Raw genomic sequence first — 19,025 nt, forward strand, 5'->3', positions numbered from 1 at the left:
CATCTGCTATAGAAGACTGCTAAGGTGTCTGAGTCCGCCGTCCCACTGATTAACCCTAGATGTACTGGATGCAGAAGAATCCGCCGTCTCAGCGGTTAACCCTTAGGGTCCTATTACACGGAGTGATTTTTAACGATTAACGACTAACGATAAACAATCGCAAACTAGATGTTTATTGTTAACCTGAAATCGGTCACCATATTACACAGAAAGATGGACGTTATGCTGCGTTTACACGTAACGATTATTGGCCCGATCGTACGATTAGCGATGTTGGATTTACGATTTTTTTTTATAACGATCAGCGTTTAGACGGTACAATATATCGTACAAAAATTCGCACTGCGATCGTTTTGCGATCGTTTAAGCCTATCTCACACATTGGTTAAATCGGCGAACGACTGTTCACACGGAACGATTTGCGAATTTTTTGCGTACGATGAACGACGATTTGCTGACCTGATGAAAGATCACGATGTAAGATTCATCGTGCGTCGTTCAATCGTTCGCTGCATTTACACGCACGATTATCGTTCCAATTCGACCGTTATCACGCAAATTTGCACAATAATCGTTACATGTAAACGCAGCATTAGTTATGATCGTTACTATGATCGTTTACTCCATCTGATCCCAGCAAAACAATTACACTGCAATTACCCTGAACCATTATGCTGCGTTTGCACGTAACGATTATCGTGCGAATTTGCGCGATAACGGTCGAATTGGAACGATAATCGTACGTGTAAACGCAGCGAACGATCGAACGATGCACGATAAATCTTACATCGTGATCTTTCATCAGGTCAGCAAATCGTCGTTCATCGTACGCAAAAAATTCGCAAATCGTTCCGTGTGAACAGTCGTTCGCCGATTTAACCAATGTGTGAGATAGGCTTAAACGATCGCAAAACGATCGCAGTGCGAATTTTCGTACGATATATCGTACCGTCTAAACGCTGATCGTTATAAAAAAAGTTAGTGAACAAATGTGGAACTTGAGCGAACGAATGTGGAATTACAGCAAACGATTAACGATATATTTAGGTTCAGATCTAAATCAACGATCAACGACATACGAACAATTTTTCGATCGTTGCCTGCAACTACACAGAACGATTATCGTTTAAATTCAAACGGTATAACGATTTTTCGCACGATAATCGTCCCGTGTAATAGGGCCCTAAGTCCTTATTCACACGTCCTGTAATCTACGGATCCATATTTAATGCACATTGATGTCTATTGGGCTACTCACACGATCAGTAGATTACAAGGGTGCAAACCAATGCTAAAAAAAAGAAAGGACATATCCTACTGCGGACCCAGATTTTTAGAAATAGAATGGGATCCGCTATTTTTTTACAGATTGTAACCTGTTCAGCATCCGTATTTCCATAAAAAGAAAATATACAGATAAGTTATAATTGACATGTTGAAAAAAAAAAAACTACAGATCTCATGTCGCTACTGCAGATGTTTTTTTTCTGCATTGCCGTCCCATGTGGATGTAGTCTAGGTGTAGGTTCACACTACGTTTTTGCATCCATTTAACTGTAACCCTTTTTGAAGTTGTTTTTTGTTTGTTTTTAAATGGATCCGTTTTGATACGACTGCATCCGTTCCCCCCCCCCCCCCCCCCCATAAAATGGATACGTTAATGCAATTTATTTGAGCCTAGCCCAACACTGAAGAAGTGTCCAGAAGATGACGTCACCTTTGGTAATGGCTTCTATAAGATGCGTGCAGAATAGTCTATCAGTCCTTATATTAATCTTTAGTAAGAATGATAAGAATGACCCCCATATCCTATATGGCCATACGGTTACCTCCTCTTGGAATAAGAAGTCTTGTGTCTATACATCTCGGAGTGGCGCTGACATATTACATGCTGCTGAAGTGGATGGAAGGAGGAGCGGAGAGCAGATAGACATCAGGAACAAGCTGTGCGGACGGCTACATGTGCCCGGCCGGGAGCTGCACACTGACGCTTGGTTATGAAACATTATCCGGCATCAGTCTCCGCTGCCATGTGATGCCGGGGAGGCTCTGTCCTTGTTGCCTTGGAAGAACAAACTATAAGGCTGGAAGCGAAGATGTGGCCAAGGCCAGAGGTGGATTCATAGGGAATGTATAATATAATGGAAGGACCAGTACTTATACAGGATCTACTTCTGGCTTTGACTCAAAAACCGGTTCAGAGTACGCATGACATTCGGACACCGAATTGTTATCGAAAAAATTATACACCAGGCAATTCAATGATTTCCCTTTAAAAAAGAGGCTGTGGCCTCCTCGTACCAAATTTTCCTGAAATGAGTTTGACCCCCCCGCCGGTAAGCAGTGAAGACTAATGCATCTTCTATGTGGGAAGGTCCGTCATGTCCGTAGATGTTCATCATTTTGCTCAATAGGATTTGTGGTACCGTCCCACAGAGAAGCATCTCCAGAGTCACATTAGTCACCGGACTTAGAGGGGAAAAAAAAGGTGGGGGGTGACGGATATTGTGAGCGGCACCGTAGGGACTGAGAGGTCACAGTAGGGAGACCCTGATGGCCCCGGGGCGATGGAAGACACAGACTGAAAGACGTAGGGAAGGAAAACGCTGTCACTTTCTAGGATCGGCTCTTCTGTGTGAAATGGACTAAGAATACTTTTAGGGTAGCTTCACACGTACCGTATCGCTGCGTTTTTATCGCTGCGTTTTTATCGCGTTTTTTACATGCGAGTTTTGATTTTCACATGAAAATCATGTGAAAATCAAAACACGCATGTAAAAAACACAGCAAAAACACCGATAAAAACGCAGCGTTAAAAACGCAGCGATAAGGTACGTGTAAGGGCACCCTTAAGTATACTTTAATATAGAAACACATCGGAGTAGATTTATGGTGCTATTTTATAATAAGATTCTCTCTGTTGCCCATAGCAACCAATCACAGCTCAGCTTTCATTTTACCTTTCTATAATACAATTCTCTCTGTTGCCCATAGCAACCAATCACAGCTCAGCTTTCATTTTACCAGAGCAATATGAGAAATGAAAGCTGAGCTGTGATTGGTTGCTGTGGACAACAGAGAGAATCATATTATAAGATGGTTAAATGAATGCTGAGCTGTGATTGGTTGCTTTGGGCAGCAGATAGAATCTCACTAAAAAAGCGTGATGTAACCATCGGATACAATGAGGCTACTGGGCGGATTAAACAGAACCATAGCAAAGTAAAGTTGTATCCTATGTTTATATCAGGTTATGGCTTTTGCTTTGCAAAGCTGGCATTTAAATAGTTAATAGGAGTCAATCCTATTCACCTATTAAACCCCGAAGGCGTTCATTTCATCATAGTCGCCTACATGTTCCTGTTTACATGTCGGCCGCCTTGCAAGGATCTTATGTGCTGCACAATAGACGCGATCAGCCCATGATTATCATCATTGAGCGTCCATGCCTGCCAATAATCAGTGTAATTCAGGGGTACTCTGATGATTCTCTCCTTAACCAAAATCCCCCAAGCCCTACTGGGCTAACTTAACGTCCCCCCATGATCATACCGACACCTCTGCAGGGTTTCGATGCCACTCTGATCGTCTGTTGGAAACTTTTGTAAATGCCGTTCCATTTCCAAGATGGCGCCGCCCAAACTACATCTCCTGTCATGCCGCGTGCCTCATTTATTAGTCTTTACATCTGTGTTACATCTCTCTGAACCTGACTCTAAGGGTGTTATTACACGGGCCAATGGGGGCCCGATAATACCTGTAAACGAGCGCCGATCTGCTAGATCGGTGCTTGTTTACTGGGCCTATTACACGGCCCGATAATCGTTTAACAAGGGCTGCAAGGACATCGTTACTGATGTCCTTGCAGTCCTTGCTTAAACTGTATACATTACCTGTCCAGGTTGCAGGGCTCCTCTTCCTCTGTGCTTCTCCCCGGGTCCAGCGCGCTCCAGCTTCAGTGCGGCCTGTCTCAGCTGACAGGCCGCTCAGCCAATCACTGGCCGCGGCGGTCCCTGCCTGTGATTGGCTTATGGGCCTGTCAGCTATGACAGGCCGCTCTGAAGCTGGAGTGCGCGGGACCCGAGGAGAAGCACAGAGGAAGAGGAGCCTTGCAGCCTGGATAGGTATGTATTCCTCTTTGCATATCGTCAGCGTCGGCCACGCACCGCTATAACACGTAGCGGTGCGTGGTTGGTGCCCGACGATTATAGACCAGAACCTATATCAACGATTAGCCAATGACAAAGATCATCGGCTGATCGTTGTCTTTATTACACGGAACGATAATTGGCCGGATAGGGCCGATTCGGACGATTATCGTTCCGTGTAATAGTACCCTTAGGCTTCATCCACACATTCAGTGATTTTTCACGTCCGCATAAAGGTCCGCTATCTTTACTCCGTCATCCGAGAAATATGGTTAATAATTGCGTTCGTCTCAGCAAAAGAGTTGAACTGTTAAAAAAAAAAAAAAAAAACTAGTTTGCTTAGATTCCATCCATGTTGTTCAGGGACGTCACAGATGTGACATTTATGATGTCCTCAAAAAACACAGATCCCATAGAATTGTATTGGTAATCCGTACCGTAATCACACTCGGCACTAGGCCATGTCCTATTTTTTTCTGTTATGGATTGCGGATGCGCATTAGAACGGACTGTTCGAATAGCCCAATAGAAATCAATGAGCAATAAGGTGATCCGTGATTCCGGTCCACAATTTTGTGGGACGTGTGAATAAGACCTCAGGCTACCTTCACAAAATATCAAAATGACTGACTTTTTTTTCTGGACAGCCGTCACTTAACGCCGAAAGACGGTGTTCTTTTGATATTCACGGACGCAAATAACGTTCATGATCATTATCTGCGGCTGTCATTATCGAAAGACGGACGTCACTTTGACATTGTATAAACATAGCCTAAGGGAACGTTCTACAAACTTTCTACAATAATTTTCCATAAAAAAAAAAAAAACTGCAGCATTTACATTCACAAAGAAATAAGCAGCAAATCTGCAAGAGATCAGCGGAAAATTCTTACATCTTCTGATCATTGATATATAGTAAGAACCCTATTACACGGGGCAATTATTGTGCGAAATATCGTTATATCGTTCAAATGTAACCGATAATCGTTTCAGCTAAATGCAGGCAACAATCAAACAACCAATGATAAATCGAGAATCGTTTGTTTGGTGCCAACACCCAAATCATCGATAATCGTTCAGTATAATCCTTCATTTGCTGTGATCAGATAGAGTAATGGTGCCGCGTTTACACGGACGATTATCTTTCCAATTTTTAAAATAACGATCGCATTCGAGCGATAATCGGCTTGTGTAAAAACAGTGAATGATCAAGCGACGAGCGAAAAATCGTTGTTGGTTCTCAAATCGTCCTTGGTTGTTCGCTAAAAATTCGCAGGTCGCTTCGTGTCAACAATCTTTCAAAGATTCACCCCATGTGTGAGATGGGCTTAAGCGATCTTAAAAAAAGATTTTTCAAACAAATTTTCTAACGATTTTTCTAGCGATTTATTCGTCTAAACGCTGATCGTTATAAAAACCAAATAGTTGCTTCAAAATTGTTAAACGATCAATTGGGCAAATTATTGCTTTGTGTGAATGGACCATTATGATTGTAGTAACGACTATCGTTAATCGTTAAAAATCGTTAATCGTTAGAAATCGTATAAGACCCTACGGGGTTGGCGTTGACCCCTCTCGCGTTATCTGGCAGCTGGTTCATACTTAAAAAAAGTGAGAAAACTTGAAAGCACTTTTAACCTTTTCACTCAAGGAGGCGAGCAAAGTGTCCGGAGACAGAGTCTGTGCCAGGGATTGTGAGGATGACAAAGGTTGTAGCCACAGGGCTGACACCCAGCGGGGGCTCCTTATCCCGGCCAGCTCGGACATTCCAGGAATAGCTCTGAGATCCCTCGGAGAGCAGAAAGCTGCAGGTTCAAAGAGCAAATTAACCCCTTAAGCAAAACTCTCAGCGGCCAGGAAGGGGAGTCCTTCCAGAAATGCTCCTCATCGCCTCCGAGTCCTCTGAACCAACAAATACAGAACTTCGTCAATGGATATTTGGGCAAAAAGGAAAATAAATTCCATGTGTCTTCAAACAAAAGAAAACTGAGAAAAGTCAGATGTATTACTGGGGGCACGGATCCTCCCCTATGGGGGCTTGTGTTTGTTTAGTCTTATACTCATGGCACCCCAGGGTCCGGTCACAGGAGACATTATTACTTTTGGGGTACATTGGGGATTCAGAGCTGAATGCAGGAATCTGGAGGCATTGCACTGGGTGTTCATACCAGCAATTGGATCAAATGGGTGCGGTGCCATATCTATAGGCGTGACACGAGAGCGGTCAACTAGTAACCACCATATGCTGGACACAAGAGTGCACTGTTATATGTAGTTATAAGTACAATGTATTACCACGTACAGCGGGACTTTACACTACAACATGACTATAATGTAGGAGTAAAATCATTGGGCCAGTGGGTGGGGATAAAGGGGTCACCCCATGATTAGAACGTATCTCCTATCTACAGGATGGGCAATACGTATCTGATCATGCGGACCACCACCAATCACAAGAATTAGGGTACTTTTACACAGAACGATAATTGGCTGAATCGGCACTATCCGGACGATTATCGCTCTGTGTAATAAACACAACGATCGGCCGATGACAACAATCATGATATAGGTTTGGACCTATAATTGTCGGGTGCCGACCACGCATCACTACGTGTAATAGCAGTGCGCGGCTGGCGGCTGACGATTTGCAAAGTGCATACATTACCCATCCATGGTCCAGGGCTTCTCCTGCGATCTGCTTCTCCCGCACGCTGCAGATTCAGAGCGGTCTGTCTTAGCTGCCAGGCTGCTCAGCCAATCACTGTCCGGGACCGCCGCGGGCAGTGATTGGCTGAGGGGCCTGTTAGCTAAGACAGGCTGCTCTGAAGCTGTAGCGTGCGGGACCCGGGGAGAAGCAGACTGCAGGAGGAGCCCTGGACCATGGATAGGTAATGTATGCACTTTGTTAATCGTCAAGAGGAGCCCTGCAGCATGGATAAGCAAGGGATACAGTATAAGCAAGGGATGCAAGGATATCGGTAACGATGTCCATGCAGCCCTTTGTAAATGATTATCTGGCCGTGTAATAGGCCCAGTAAACGAGCGCCCATCTAGCAGATCGGTGCTCGTTTACAGTTATTATCGGGCCCCCATCAGGCCATGTAATAGTACCCTAAGGGTGGTATTACACGGGCCGAGCAGGACCCGATAATACCTGTAAACGAGCAGTGATCTGCTAGATGGGCGCTCGTTTACTGGGCCTATTACACGGCCCGATAATCGTTTGACAAGAGCTGCAAGGACATCGTTAACGATGTCCTTGCAGCCCTTGCTAAACTGGCATACATTACCCATCCACATTCCAGGGCTGCTCCTGCCGTCCGCTTCTCCTGCCGTCCGCTTCTCCCGGGGACCCGTGCGCGCTCTAGCTTCACAGCGGCCTGTCAGCTGGTAGGCCGCTCAGCCAATCACAGGCCGGGACCGCCGCGGCCTGTGATTGGCTGAGCGGCCTATCAGCTGACAGGCCTCTGTGAAGCTAGAGCGCGCGCAGGACCCCGGGAGAAGCGGACGGCAAGAACAGCCCTGGAGCGTGGATGGGTAATGTATATCGTTAGTCGCCATCCACGCACCGCTATTACACGCAGCCATGCGCGGTCGACGCCCAACGAAAATAGGGTCTAACCTATATCAACGATCAGCCGATGATCGTTGTCATCGGCTGATCTTTGCATTTATTACACGGAGCGATAATCGGCCGAATCGGGCCTATTCGGCCGATTATCGTTCCGTGTATAATAGTACCCTAAGGCTGCATTCACACGCCCCGTAAAAATTTTCTGTGGTCACTGATCCACGACCATGGACAATTTTAGGGACCATTCAAGTGAATGCAGCCATTGGTGCGGACCAATGAGGCCTAAGAGTCCCTAGTCCATCTGTATACATAGAGTGATGGTCAAGCTCCATTTGCTTTCCGTGGGATTGATGGAGATTGCCCAATACTGTACGCTATAGCAAGTGAATAAAGCTTTAGGCCTATGTTCACACTACGTGAACACCCGGCCGTTCCGTGCGGAGCTCTGATGCGGGCACATCAGCACACGCCCGCATCAGAGCTTCCCATAGCACACAGTGAAGCAAGCGGCCGGAGCGCATACAATGTGTGTACGCTCCGGCCGGGATCCCATTAAAAATAAGGCTATGTTCCACCCCTCAAAACTACGGCCGTAGTTTTACGTAGTGTGAACATAGCCTTAGGGTGCATGCTTAACCATGGGACATGGGATGGACATGGTCAGGATTGGTGGTAGTTCCAGCTTTCGGAAACTTACGACTAGATAACAGTAATTTTAGAATAACCCCTTTAAATAGTTCTTATTCAATACAGCAGGGATGCAGAACCTGCAGCCCTCCAGCTGTTGCAAAACTACAATTCCCATCATGCCTGGACAGGCTGTCCAGGCATGATGGGAATTATAGTTTTGCAACAGCTGGAGGTCGAAAGAATCCTTATTCTTGCTTTAGAATTATGGCCACACATACTGTACACGGTTCCTTTCCACCAGCTTTTCCACTACTCTCTGCGTCTTTGGGCTGGGTCTATAAGCTTTGATCAGTATTCATGGGTATAAGAGTAGGGGTAGACATGGGGACCCCCCCAATGCAATATTATTATAACAGGCTCTTCATTCCCTAGTCATAGAGCACACCCTTTTACCTCTCCAACAATTCATTAGTAATTGTGAGCTATAACCTCCATTAGATGACTCCATTACATTCAATGGGATGCTATTTATTGCTTTTAGGACAGCAGAGAGCCCCCTTACCCGCTGGGCCCCTATGCAGCTGCACACATGCTATGTCCCCCTCCGGCTCAGAGCTTCACAGAGATCAATGTAACTGCACTTCATTACAGCTCCGATAAACTCTTGTCAGGAACGAGAGAAAACACATTGGAGCAGATTTACTAATCCCGTATAATCCTTAGCGCAAACTTAGACCCGGCAGTCCGGCAGCTCTGGGCGCGGTAGATGTTTGGCTCATGTTTAGATGCACTTTATACCCATATTGGATGGCATACTTTCCACCATGATCAGTGTTGCATTTGAAGCCACATTCCTTTCACCCAAGCCACGCCCTGTCCCTTTAAGCCACACCCCATTGGCGAACAAGGTGCTAAAAAAAAGGGCCAAAAATCCATCCAAATTTCTTTATGAAAACTGAGCGAGAATTCCAGCACATATGGAATGGTAACTCTGTGATATCCCTCAATATATGTCACAGCCTTGGATCCATTTAATTTATTTTTTACTATGATAGAGTCAACCGGTGGCATAGCTGGGTGATGTACCCTTGGCACAATGTGATGGGGAGGCATTGATGCTTCTTTCTGCCCTACCTAGGGTATTTAGATATAGGACAAGGGTATAACACAGAGACTGTGCCCTGGGCAAAGCATAGCGACAGCTCTCTGATCAATATCTTGAATATTGGTTGAAGAAATAGACGACCTCTAGGTTTAGCCAACAGAATGTGGCTTAAATTTAACATTTTAATTTTAATCTTTAAATCAGCTGGTGGTAGAAAATTATATAGATTTGTAATTTACTTCTATTTAAAAATCTCCAATCTTCCAGTACTTATCAGCTGCTGTATGTCGTGCAGGAAGTGATGTATTCTCTCCAGTCTGACACAGTGCTCTCTGCTGCCACCTCTGTCCATGTCAGGAACTGTCCAGAGCAGCAGCAAATCCCCATAGAAACCCTTTCCTGCTCTGGACAGTTCCTGACATGGACAGAGGTGGCAGCAGATAGCACTGTGTCAGACAGGAAAGAATACACCCCTTCCTGCAGGACATACCGCAGTTGATAAGTACTGGAAGACTTAGGATTTTTAAATAAAAGTAAATTAAAAATCTATATAACTTTATGAGGATTTGCTGCTGATCTGGACAGTTCCTGACATGGACAGAGGTGGCAGCAGAGAGCACTGTGTCAGACTGGAGAGAATACACCACTTCCTGCAGGACATACAGCAGCTGATAAGTATTGTAAGAGTACTGGAGATTTTTAAATAGAAATATATTAAAGATCTGTATAACTTTCTGACATGAGTTGAGTTGAAAGAAAAAAAAACTCTAACACATACATACATACATACATACATACATACATATACTTAAAGTAACAAAGCAAGTAAGTCATAAAAAAGTTTTATACTTTTAAGAATCCAAAAGTTTCCAAACCAACAATTCCGATAAATTCCTTAAATTCCTTACAATTCACCAGCCATGAATCTATATTATCCTGATGGATATAACTACATAGACATTCATAGTCATCTCTGTGTTGGGTTACTGGTGGCTATAAACCAAGAACATGAGAACAAGTCTGCATTTAGTTCCCACCACTTCTTCTTTGTGTCCTATGAGGAGCAGCAGTGATCAGTCCAGCATCAGTCCATAGTCTCATCAATCTATTCAGTACCTTGGACAGATCAGGTCATGGAGGACAGATAGGTACAGTAATGCTGGGAGAATTATACTGCACATATATAGGGGAGGCTGCTCAGCACCAGGTACAAGGTTACTAGAGGAATATTAGTATTATGTATCATCTTGTATATAACAAACATAGAGGAAGTATAAACTTCACAATAGAAAAAAAAAAACATAGCAGAAGCCAAGGTTACATCTGCCATATCTGCAACATTTCAGGATTCAGTGGTCATGCCCTTGTATATAGCTTCAGATCCTCGTACATAGATGATATGAATACATACGGGGCGGAATTTATCAAGGGTTTTGTGCCCATTTTTAGGTGAATAATTGGATTTTTCACCCATTTTTGGTCTATTTAGGAATCAGAATTCGACAGGCGAATATTTTTTAGATGCAACTTTTTTTTTTATCCTGCCTGTTTTGAGTATTCACCCAAAAGTTTGTATAATCCGGGATTAGCGCCCAATTTATCATTTGCAACTTTTTAAAAAGTCACACAAACAGGTGCAGGCCTACGTCTGGTCAGTACCAGGTGAATATAAATGTGCAATTTTTGCATTTTTGCGACTTATTACTTAGATGCATTTACTATGGCGGTGCTACATTTTAATGAATCAGTCACAAGATATTGGAAGAAATACACACCAATCCCCATTAGGATAGTTACACACATTAGACTCCTTAGTAAATGTCGCTTTTTTTTCTGCAGTCAGAAAGCAGTCTGCAAGTTTTGCAGCCAATACTCTGACTTGTACAAGATGGAAGGATGAAAAATAATATTTTACCCATCTGTTCTGTATGTGATGCTGTACTGCAGAATCTATTTCCTATTGACTTACATGATAAAGAAAAATTCATTGCAACTTTTTTTTTTTTTTTACTGTATATAACGGTATTGTCCTCTACACTTGTATACAGCAAAACTGAATCTAAGGAATTGCCATCAGTAAAATACAGCATGTATACAGATATACCTTAGTTTATTAAAGGTCTACATCTTTTTACATCTTTTTGACAAAAATGAACATACAGGATGAAGAAATAACCCCACAGTAGTAGTCAGGGAAACTTAGATTGGACATTTGGTTTTTGCAAAAAATAATACAAATTATGGTGTACACTGTATATGGGCAAAACTGACAGGTGACTACTGAGTGGGCTGCAAGGCGAGGGATGGGAGGGGGAGCAAGGAGGGGACACATTGCACCAGAAAATAATAGCATTTTGTACATTATAAAAGCACAGATGAATATATGAAATCTTATAAACCTTATAGACCACAAAAAGCTAAAAAAAAACTACCCAAAGCCTCTGAATATAACAGTCTCAGCTCCAGTTCACACATGTTGCATGCATGGATTCCCTGTCATCTGTACAGTATAGAGGTCTCCCCCTATAGGACTTACTTCTCGTAGTCGTTTCTGCAGTACAGCTTCTTGTCTCTGTAGAAACAGCTGCTCTCCAAGGGTTCTTTACAGGCACAGCACTGAGCACACTGCTCGTGCCAGAGGCTGTCACTGATCCGCAGGAGGAAGCGATCGCAGATCACACGCTCGCAGCCCTCACACACCCACTTCTGATCCAGAGCTCGCCCTGCAATGGAGACAACATTATCAATATATATATATATATATATATATATATATATATATATATATATATATATGTCTGAGTAGTATTGTTTTCCATTAAAGAGACCCAGTTAATGCATGAAAACTACTTTCCCTTCTGGAGGGATAGATAACATTATAGATAGATAGATTATAGATATAAGGTAGATAGATTAGACTAGATACGTTCTCTTCCCTATGGAGGAGAGCTGATGGACATTCTATCTAGTCTTATTCCTCTAAAACACAACTAATATGCAGATTTATCTTCCATGGTGCATTCCCTGCTCTAACTGGGTCTCTTCAATAGAAAACAATACTGCCCATAGATATAGATGGGGGCATAACAACCATTGCGTATATATATATATATATATATATATATATATATATATATATATATATATATACAGTATATATGAGCTCTCGGTAGCTGGTGTCATACATTACATTGCCTATTATTAATCCATTGCTTTAGGTTTTCTGATATACATTATGTCCTGCATTTGTTGTACCAGATACTTCATACATGAGCAGATCAGCTACTGATATAGTCACCACTACAGGTATACAGCAATGGGGGTTATCTGTATGCTAACCTGTAGGAAACTACATATAGTAACGCTCGTACAAATAAGGAAATTATTATTTTTTATCATATTAAGTCATGCATACCTATATGATAGATAGATAGATAGATAGATAGGAGATAGATAGATAGATAGATAGATAGATAGATAGATAGATAGAAGATAGATAGATAGATAGATAGATAGATAGATAGATAGATAGATAGGAGATATATAGGAGATAGATAGATAGGAGATAGATAGATAATAGATAGATAGATAGATAGAAGATAGATAGATAGATAGATAGATAGATAGATAGATAGATAGGAGATAGATAGATAGATAGATAGATAGATAGATAGATAGATAGATAGGAGATAGATAGATAGATAGATAGATAGATAGATAGATAGATAGATAGATAGGAGATATATAGGAGATAGATAGATAGGAGATAGATAGATAGATAGGAGATAGATAGATAGATAGATAGATAGATAGATAGATAGATAGATAGATAGATAGATAGATAGGAGATATATAGATAGATAGAAGATAGATAGATAGAGATGAGTAGTAGTATATACTGCCCCCTTCCTCATCCAGCAGACTATACTGGGGGTCTGTCCCCTCCGGGGTGGGAAGGGTTAATGTTCTTTATTACATCCCCCCGCCTGAGGTGTGATCCCTTCCTGCTCCCAGCTGCTCCTGGGATATTACTACTACCCCCACCATCTCAGGAGGAGAGAGAGGAGGAGGGTCTGTATATATTATACTAATAGCCTAATAGAGAATGATGAGTAATATCCAGTGCAGAGATGTCTACTGTATATACTGTCCCTCCATAGATCTGTATATACTGTCCCTCTATTATTATTGTTATGATACTGTATATATATATATATATATATGATTATAGTGAGGATGAGGCGCAGAGGACTCTCCCGTTATGTCGCGATCAGCCAGTAATATCACGACCACCCCCCCCCCCCCCCCCCCCGGGACCGGACACTCACCGAACACCGACAGGGACAGGGCCGCCGACTTGTCTATCACATTCTGGAGATTTTCCTCCATTTTTAGTCCATCGAGCATCGTGATACTGAGGGGAAGAAACAGCATATACAGCCGTCATATATACAGAGATATATCGTGATACTGAGGGGAAGAAACAGCATATACAGCCGTCATATATACAGAGATATATCGTGATACTGAGGGGAAGAAACAGCATATACAGCCGTCATATATACAGAGATATATCGTGATACTGAGGGGAAGAAACAGCATATACAGCCGTCATATATACAGAGATATATCGTGATACTGAGGGGAAGAAACAGCATATACAGCCGTCATATATACAGAGATATATCGTGATACTGAGGGGAAGAGACAGCATATACAGCCGTCATATATACAGAGATATATCGTGATACTGAGGGGAAGAAACAGCATATACAGCCGTCATATATACAGAGATATATCGTGATACTGAGGGGAAGAAACAGCATATACAGCCGTCATATATACAGAGATATATCGTGATACTGAGGGGAAGAAAAAGCATATACAGCCGTCATATATAGAGAGATATATCGTGATACAGCTCCGGCCATACCGCCAGTATGATACATCGAGGTTTATTAAACTGTTTTTATTATATTATACACCATCCTGGTATTATATATATGGGGGGGGGGGTAGAGAAAAAGTTACTTTACTTTCCATTATAACTTTTCATCACATAATAAACACAGAGCAGGAGAGAGAGAGAGAGAGAGAGAGAGAGAGAGAGAGAATAGATAGGAGATAGATAGATAGATAGATAGATAGATAGATAGATAGGAGATAGATAGATAGATAGATAGATAGATAGATAGATAGGAGATAGATAGATAGGAGATAGATAGATAGATAGATAGATAGATAGATAGATAGATAGATAGATAGATAGATAGGAGATAGATAATAGATAGATAGGAGATAGATAGATAGGAGATAGATAATAGATGATAGATAGATAGGAGATAGATAGATAGGAGATAGATAGATAGGAGATAGATAGATAGATAGATAGATAGATAGATAGGAGATAGATAGGAGACAGATAGATAGGAGATAGATAGATAGATAGATAGATAGATAGATAGATAGATAGATAGATAGATAGGAGATAGATAGATAGATAGATAGATAGATAGATAGATAGATAGGAGATAGATAGGAGATAGATAGATAGATAGGAGATAGATAGATAGATAGGAGATATATAGATAGGAGATAGATAGATAGATAGATAGATAGATAGATAGATAGATAGATAGATAGATAGGAGATAGATAGATAGATAGGAGATATATAGATAGGAGATAGATAGATAGATAATAGATAGATAGATAGATAGATAGATAGATAGATAGGAGATAGATAGATAGATAGATAGATAGATAGATAGGAGATAGATAGATAGATAGGAGATAGATAGATAGATAGATAGATAGATAGATAGATAGATAGATAGGAGATAGATAGATAGATAATAGATAGATAGGAGATATATAGATAGATAGATAGATAGATAGATAGATAGATAGATAGATAGATAGATAGATAGATAGGAGATATATAGATAGATAGATGATAGATAGGAAGGAGATAATAAATATAATGTGAAAGGAAATAGATTGTAAATAAACAAAATATAGATAAACAGAGATAGCGCTATAGAAAGAGATAAATGAATAAATAAATAAATAAATAAATAAGGTGACTAGTAATTGTTATAGATAATAATAGTAATAGAAGTAATTGTTATAGATAATAACAGTAATAGAAGTAATTGTTATAGATAATAATACTAATAGAAGTAATTGTTATAGATAATAGGCGGTGACATAATGAGAGATTATCCAGGATTTTGTCTCTATAATAATGACACCAATAATATCTATACCATTAGTTATACATGATATCCTTCTCTTCCCTGTTCCCAGACACTTCTCACCCATCCCACCTAATATACACAGCAATATACAGGGGGCTGTCACCTTCTCCAATATTATATTATATTACTGAGGAGAGTTATATATAACACATTATTATTATTTATCCTGCACTGTGTGTGTGTGTGTGTGGTGGGGGGGTGGGGGGGCACTGATATATTTCTGTACATTTCGGAACATGCAGATATTAGGTGGATACAACAAATACATAGGATAGCCGGTCATCTGTATCTCTGTATACCCATATACATAGGATAGCCGGTCATCTGTATCTCTGTATACCCATATACATAGGATAGCCGGTCATCTGTATCTCTGTATACCCATATACATAGGATAGCCGGTCATCTGTATCTCTGTATACCCATATACATAGGATAGCTGCTCATCTCTATCTCTGTATACCCATATACATAGGATAGCCGGTCATCTGTATCTCTGTATACCCTTATACATAGGATAGCCGCTCATCTCTATCTCTGTATACCCATATACATAGGATAGCCGGTCATCTGTATCTCTGTATACCCATATACATAGGATAGCCGGCCATCTGTATCTCTGTATACCCATATACATAACACAACTGAATACAGAACATGTCACAACATATACAACATTATATAAAGAAGCAAAATGGACAACAGGAGATACAATGTATACTAATAGAGATGCTACAATGTATACTAATAGAGAAGATACAATGTATACTAATAGAGATGCTACAATGTATACTAATAGAGAAGATACAATTTATACTAATAGAGAATATACAATGTATACTAATAGAGAAGATACAATGTATACTAATAGAGAAGATACAATGTATACTAATAGAGATGCTACAATGTATAATAATAGAGAAGAGATACAATGTATACTAATAGAGAAGATACAATGTATACTAATAGAGAGATACAATGTATACTAATAGAGAAGATACAATGTATACTAATAGAGAAGATACAATGTATACTAATAGAGAAGAGATACAATGTATACTAATAGAGAAGATACAATTTATACTAATAGAGAAGAGATACAATGTATACTAATAGAGATGCTACAATGTATACTAATAGAGAAGATACAATGTATACTAATAGAGAAGATACAATGTATACTAATAGAGAAGATACAATGTATACTAATAGAGAAGAGATACAATGTATACTAATAGAGAAGAGATACAATGTATACTAATAGAGAAGAGATACAATGTATACTAATAGAGATGCTACAATGTATACTAATAGAGAAGATACAATGTATACTAATAGAGATGCTACAATGTATACTAATAGAGATGCTACAATGTATACTAATAGAGAAGATACAATGTATACTAATAGAGATGCTACAATGTATAATAATAGAGAAGAGATACAATGTATACTAATAGAGAAGATACAATGTATACTAATAGAGAGATACAATGTATACTAATAGAGAAGATACAATGTATACTAATAGAGAAGATACAATGTATACTAATAGAGAAGAGATACAATGTATACTAATAGAGAAGATACAATTTATACTAATAGAGAAGAGATACAATGTATACTAATAGAGATGCTACAATGTATACTAATAGAGAAGATACAATGTATACTAATAGAGAAGATACAATGTATACTAATAGAGAAGATACAATGTATACTAATAGAGAAGAGATACAATGTATACTAATAGAGAAGAGATACAATGTATACTAATAGAGAAGAGATACAATGTATACTAATAGAGATGCTACAATGTATACTAATAGAGAAGATACAATGTATACTAATAGAGATGCTACAATGTATACTAATAGAGATGCTACAATGTATACTAATAGAGAAGATACAATGTATACTAATAGAGATGCTACAATGTATACTAATAGAGAAGATACAATGTATACTAATAGAGATGCTACAATGTATACTAATAGAGAAGATACAATGTATACTAATAGAGAAGATACAATGTATACTAATAGAGATGCTTCAATGTATATTAATAGAGAAGAGATACAATGTATACTAATAGAGAAGAGATACAATGTATACTAATATAGAAGAGATACAATGTATACTAATAGAGAAGAGATACAATGTATACTAATAGAGAAGAGATACAATGTATACTAATAGAGATGCTACAATGTATACTAATAGAGAAGATACAATGTATACTAATAGAGATGCTACAATGTATACTAATAGAGATGCTACAATGTATACTAATAGAGAAGATACAATGTATACTAATAGAGATGCTACAATGTATACTAATAGAGAAGATACAATGTATACTAATAGAGATGCTTCAATGTATATTAATAGAGAAGAGATACAATGTATACTAATAGAGAAGAGATACAATGTATACTAATATAGAAGAGATACAATGTATACTAATAGAGAAGAGATACAATGTATACTAATAGAGAAGAGATACAATGTATACTAATAGAGAAGAGATACAATGTATACTAATAGAGAAGATACAATGTATACTAATAGAGATGCTACAATGTATACTAATAGAGAAGATACAATGTATACTAATCGAGAAGATACAATGTATACTAATAGAGAAGCTACAATGTATACTAATAGAGAAGATACAGTGTATACTAATAGAGAAGATACAATGTATACTAATAGAGATGCTACAATGTATACTAATAGAGAAGAGATACAATGTATACTAATAGAGATGCTACAATGTATAATAATAGAGATGCTACAATGTATACTAATAGAGAAGATACAATGTATACTAATAGAGAAGATACAATGTATACTAATAGAGAAGAGATACAGTGTTTACTAATAGAGAAGATACAGTGTAAACTAATCGAGAAGCTAGAATGTAATAACACAGACCACCCTGCTGGCACTCTCTAGCTGGCAGAGTAAAGGCAGTCACCCAGCAGGACAGACAGACAGTGATGCTGGTCCCATCTCCAGCATTGATGGTCGCAGACCCCTGGGGCAGGGGGGCACTCACCCAGCTGTATGGACAGGGCAGCTCCTGCAGACACTGACAGCCAGTAGTGTGTATAGTGATATAAGAGGGAGCAGAGCAGCTCCTGTCCTGAGACTTGTCTCCTCCTCCTCCAGGCTACAGGTTCCCCAGGAGCCCTGCCCAGCTGTGTGGCTACTGGTCCCTGGGCTCAGACACCTGTCACTCCTCACTGCTCTCCCTGCTGCTGGGACCCTGGAGCCCTGGGATCCCTCCTGTGCCTCATCCTGTGC

General features: G+C 40.0%; 1 protein-coding gene across 1 annotated transcript in view; it reads right to left on the reverse strand.

Annotated features, from left to right (window-relative positions):
* The window catches only part of LMX1A (LIM homeobox transcription factor 1 alpha), a 71,219-nt gene extending 52,416 nt beyond the window's left edge, over positions 1-18,803 (reverse strand). Inside the window, exons 1-3 of the mRNA XM_069969049.1 lie at positions 18,778-18,803; positions 13,786-13,871; positions 11,994-12,180 (exon numbers count right to left, since the gene is read on the reverse strand). Of these exons, the coding sequence (XP_069825150.1) occupies positions 11,994-12,180; positions 13,786-13,864 (266 nt within the window). The 5' untranslated portion in view covers positions 13,865-13,871; positions 18,778-18,803. The remainder of the gene's footprint in view (positions 1-11,993; positions 12,181-13,785; positions 13,872-18,777) is intronic.
* Between the last annotated feature and the right edge of the window lie 222 nt (positions 18,804-19,025).

Source organism: Dendropsophus ebraccatus, chromosome 4 (assembly GCF_027789765.1).
Source record: "Dendropsophus ebraccatus isolate aDenEbr1 chromosome 4, aDenEbr1.pat, whole genome shotgun sequence".
Taxonomy (NCBI): Eukaryota; Metazoa; Chordata; class Amphibia; order Anura; family Hylidae; genus Dendropsophus; species Dendropsophus ebraccatus.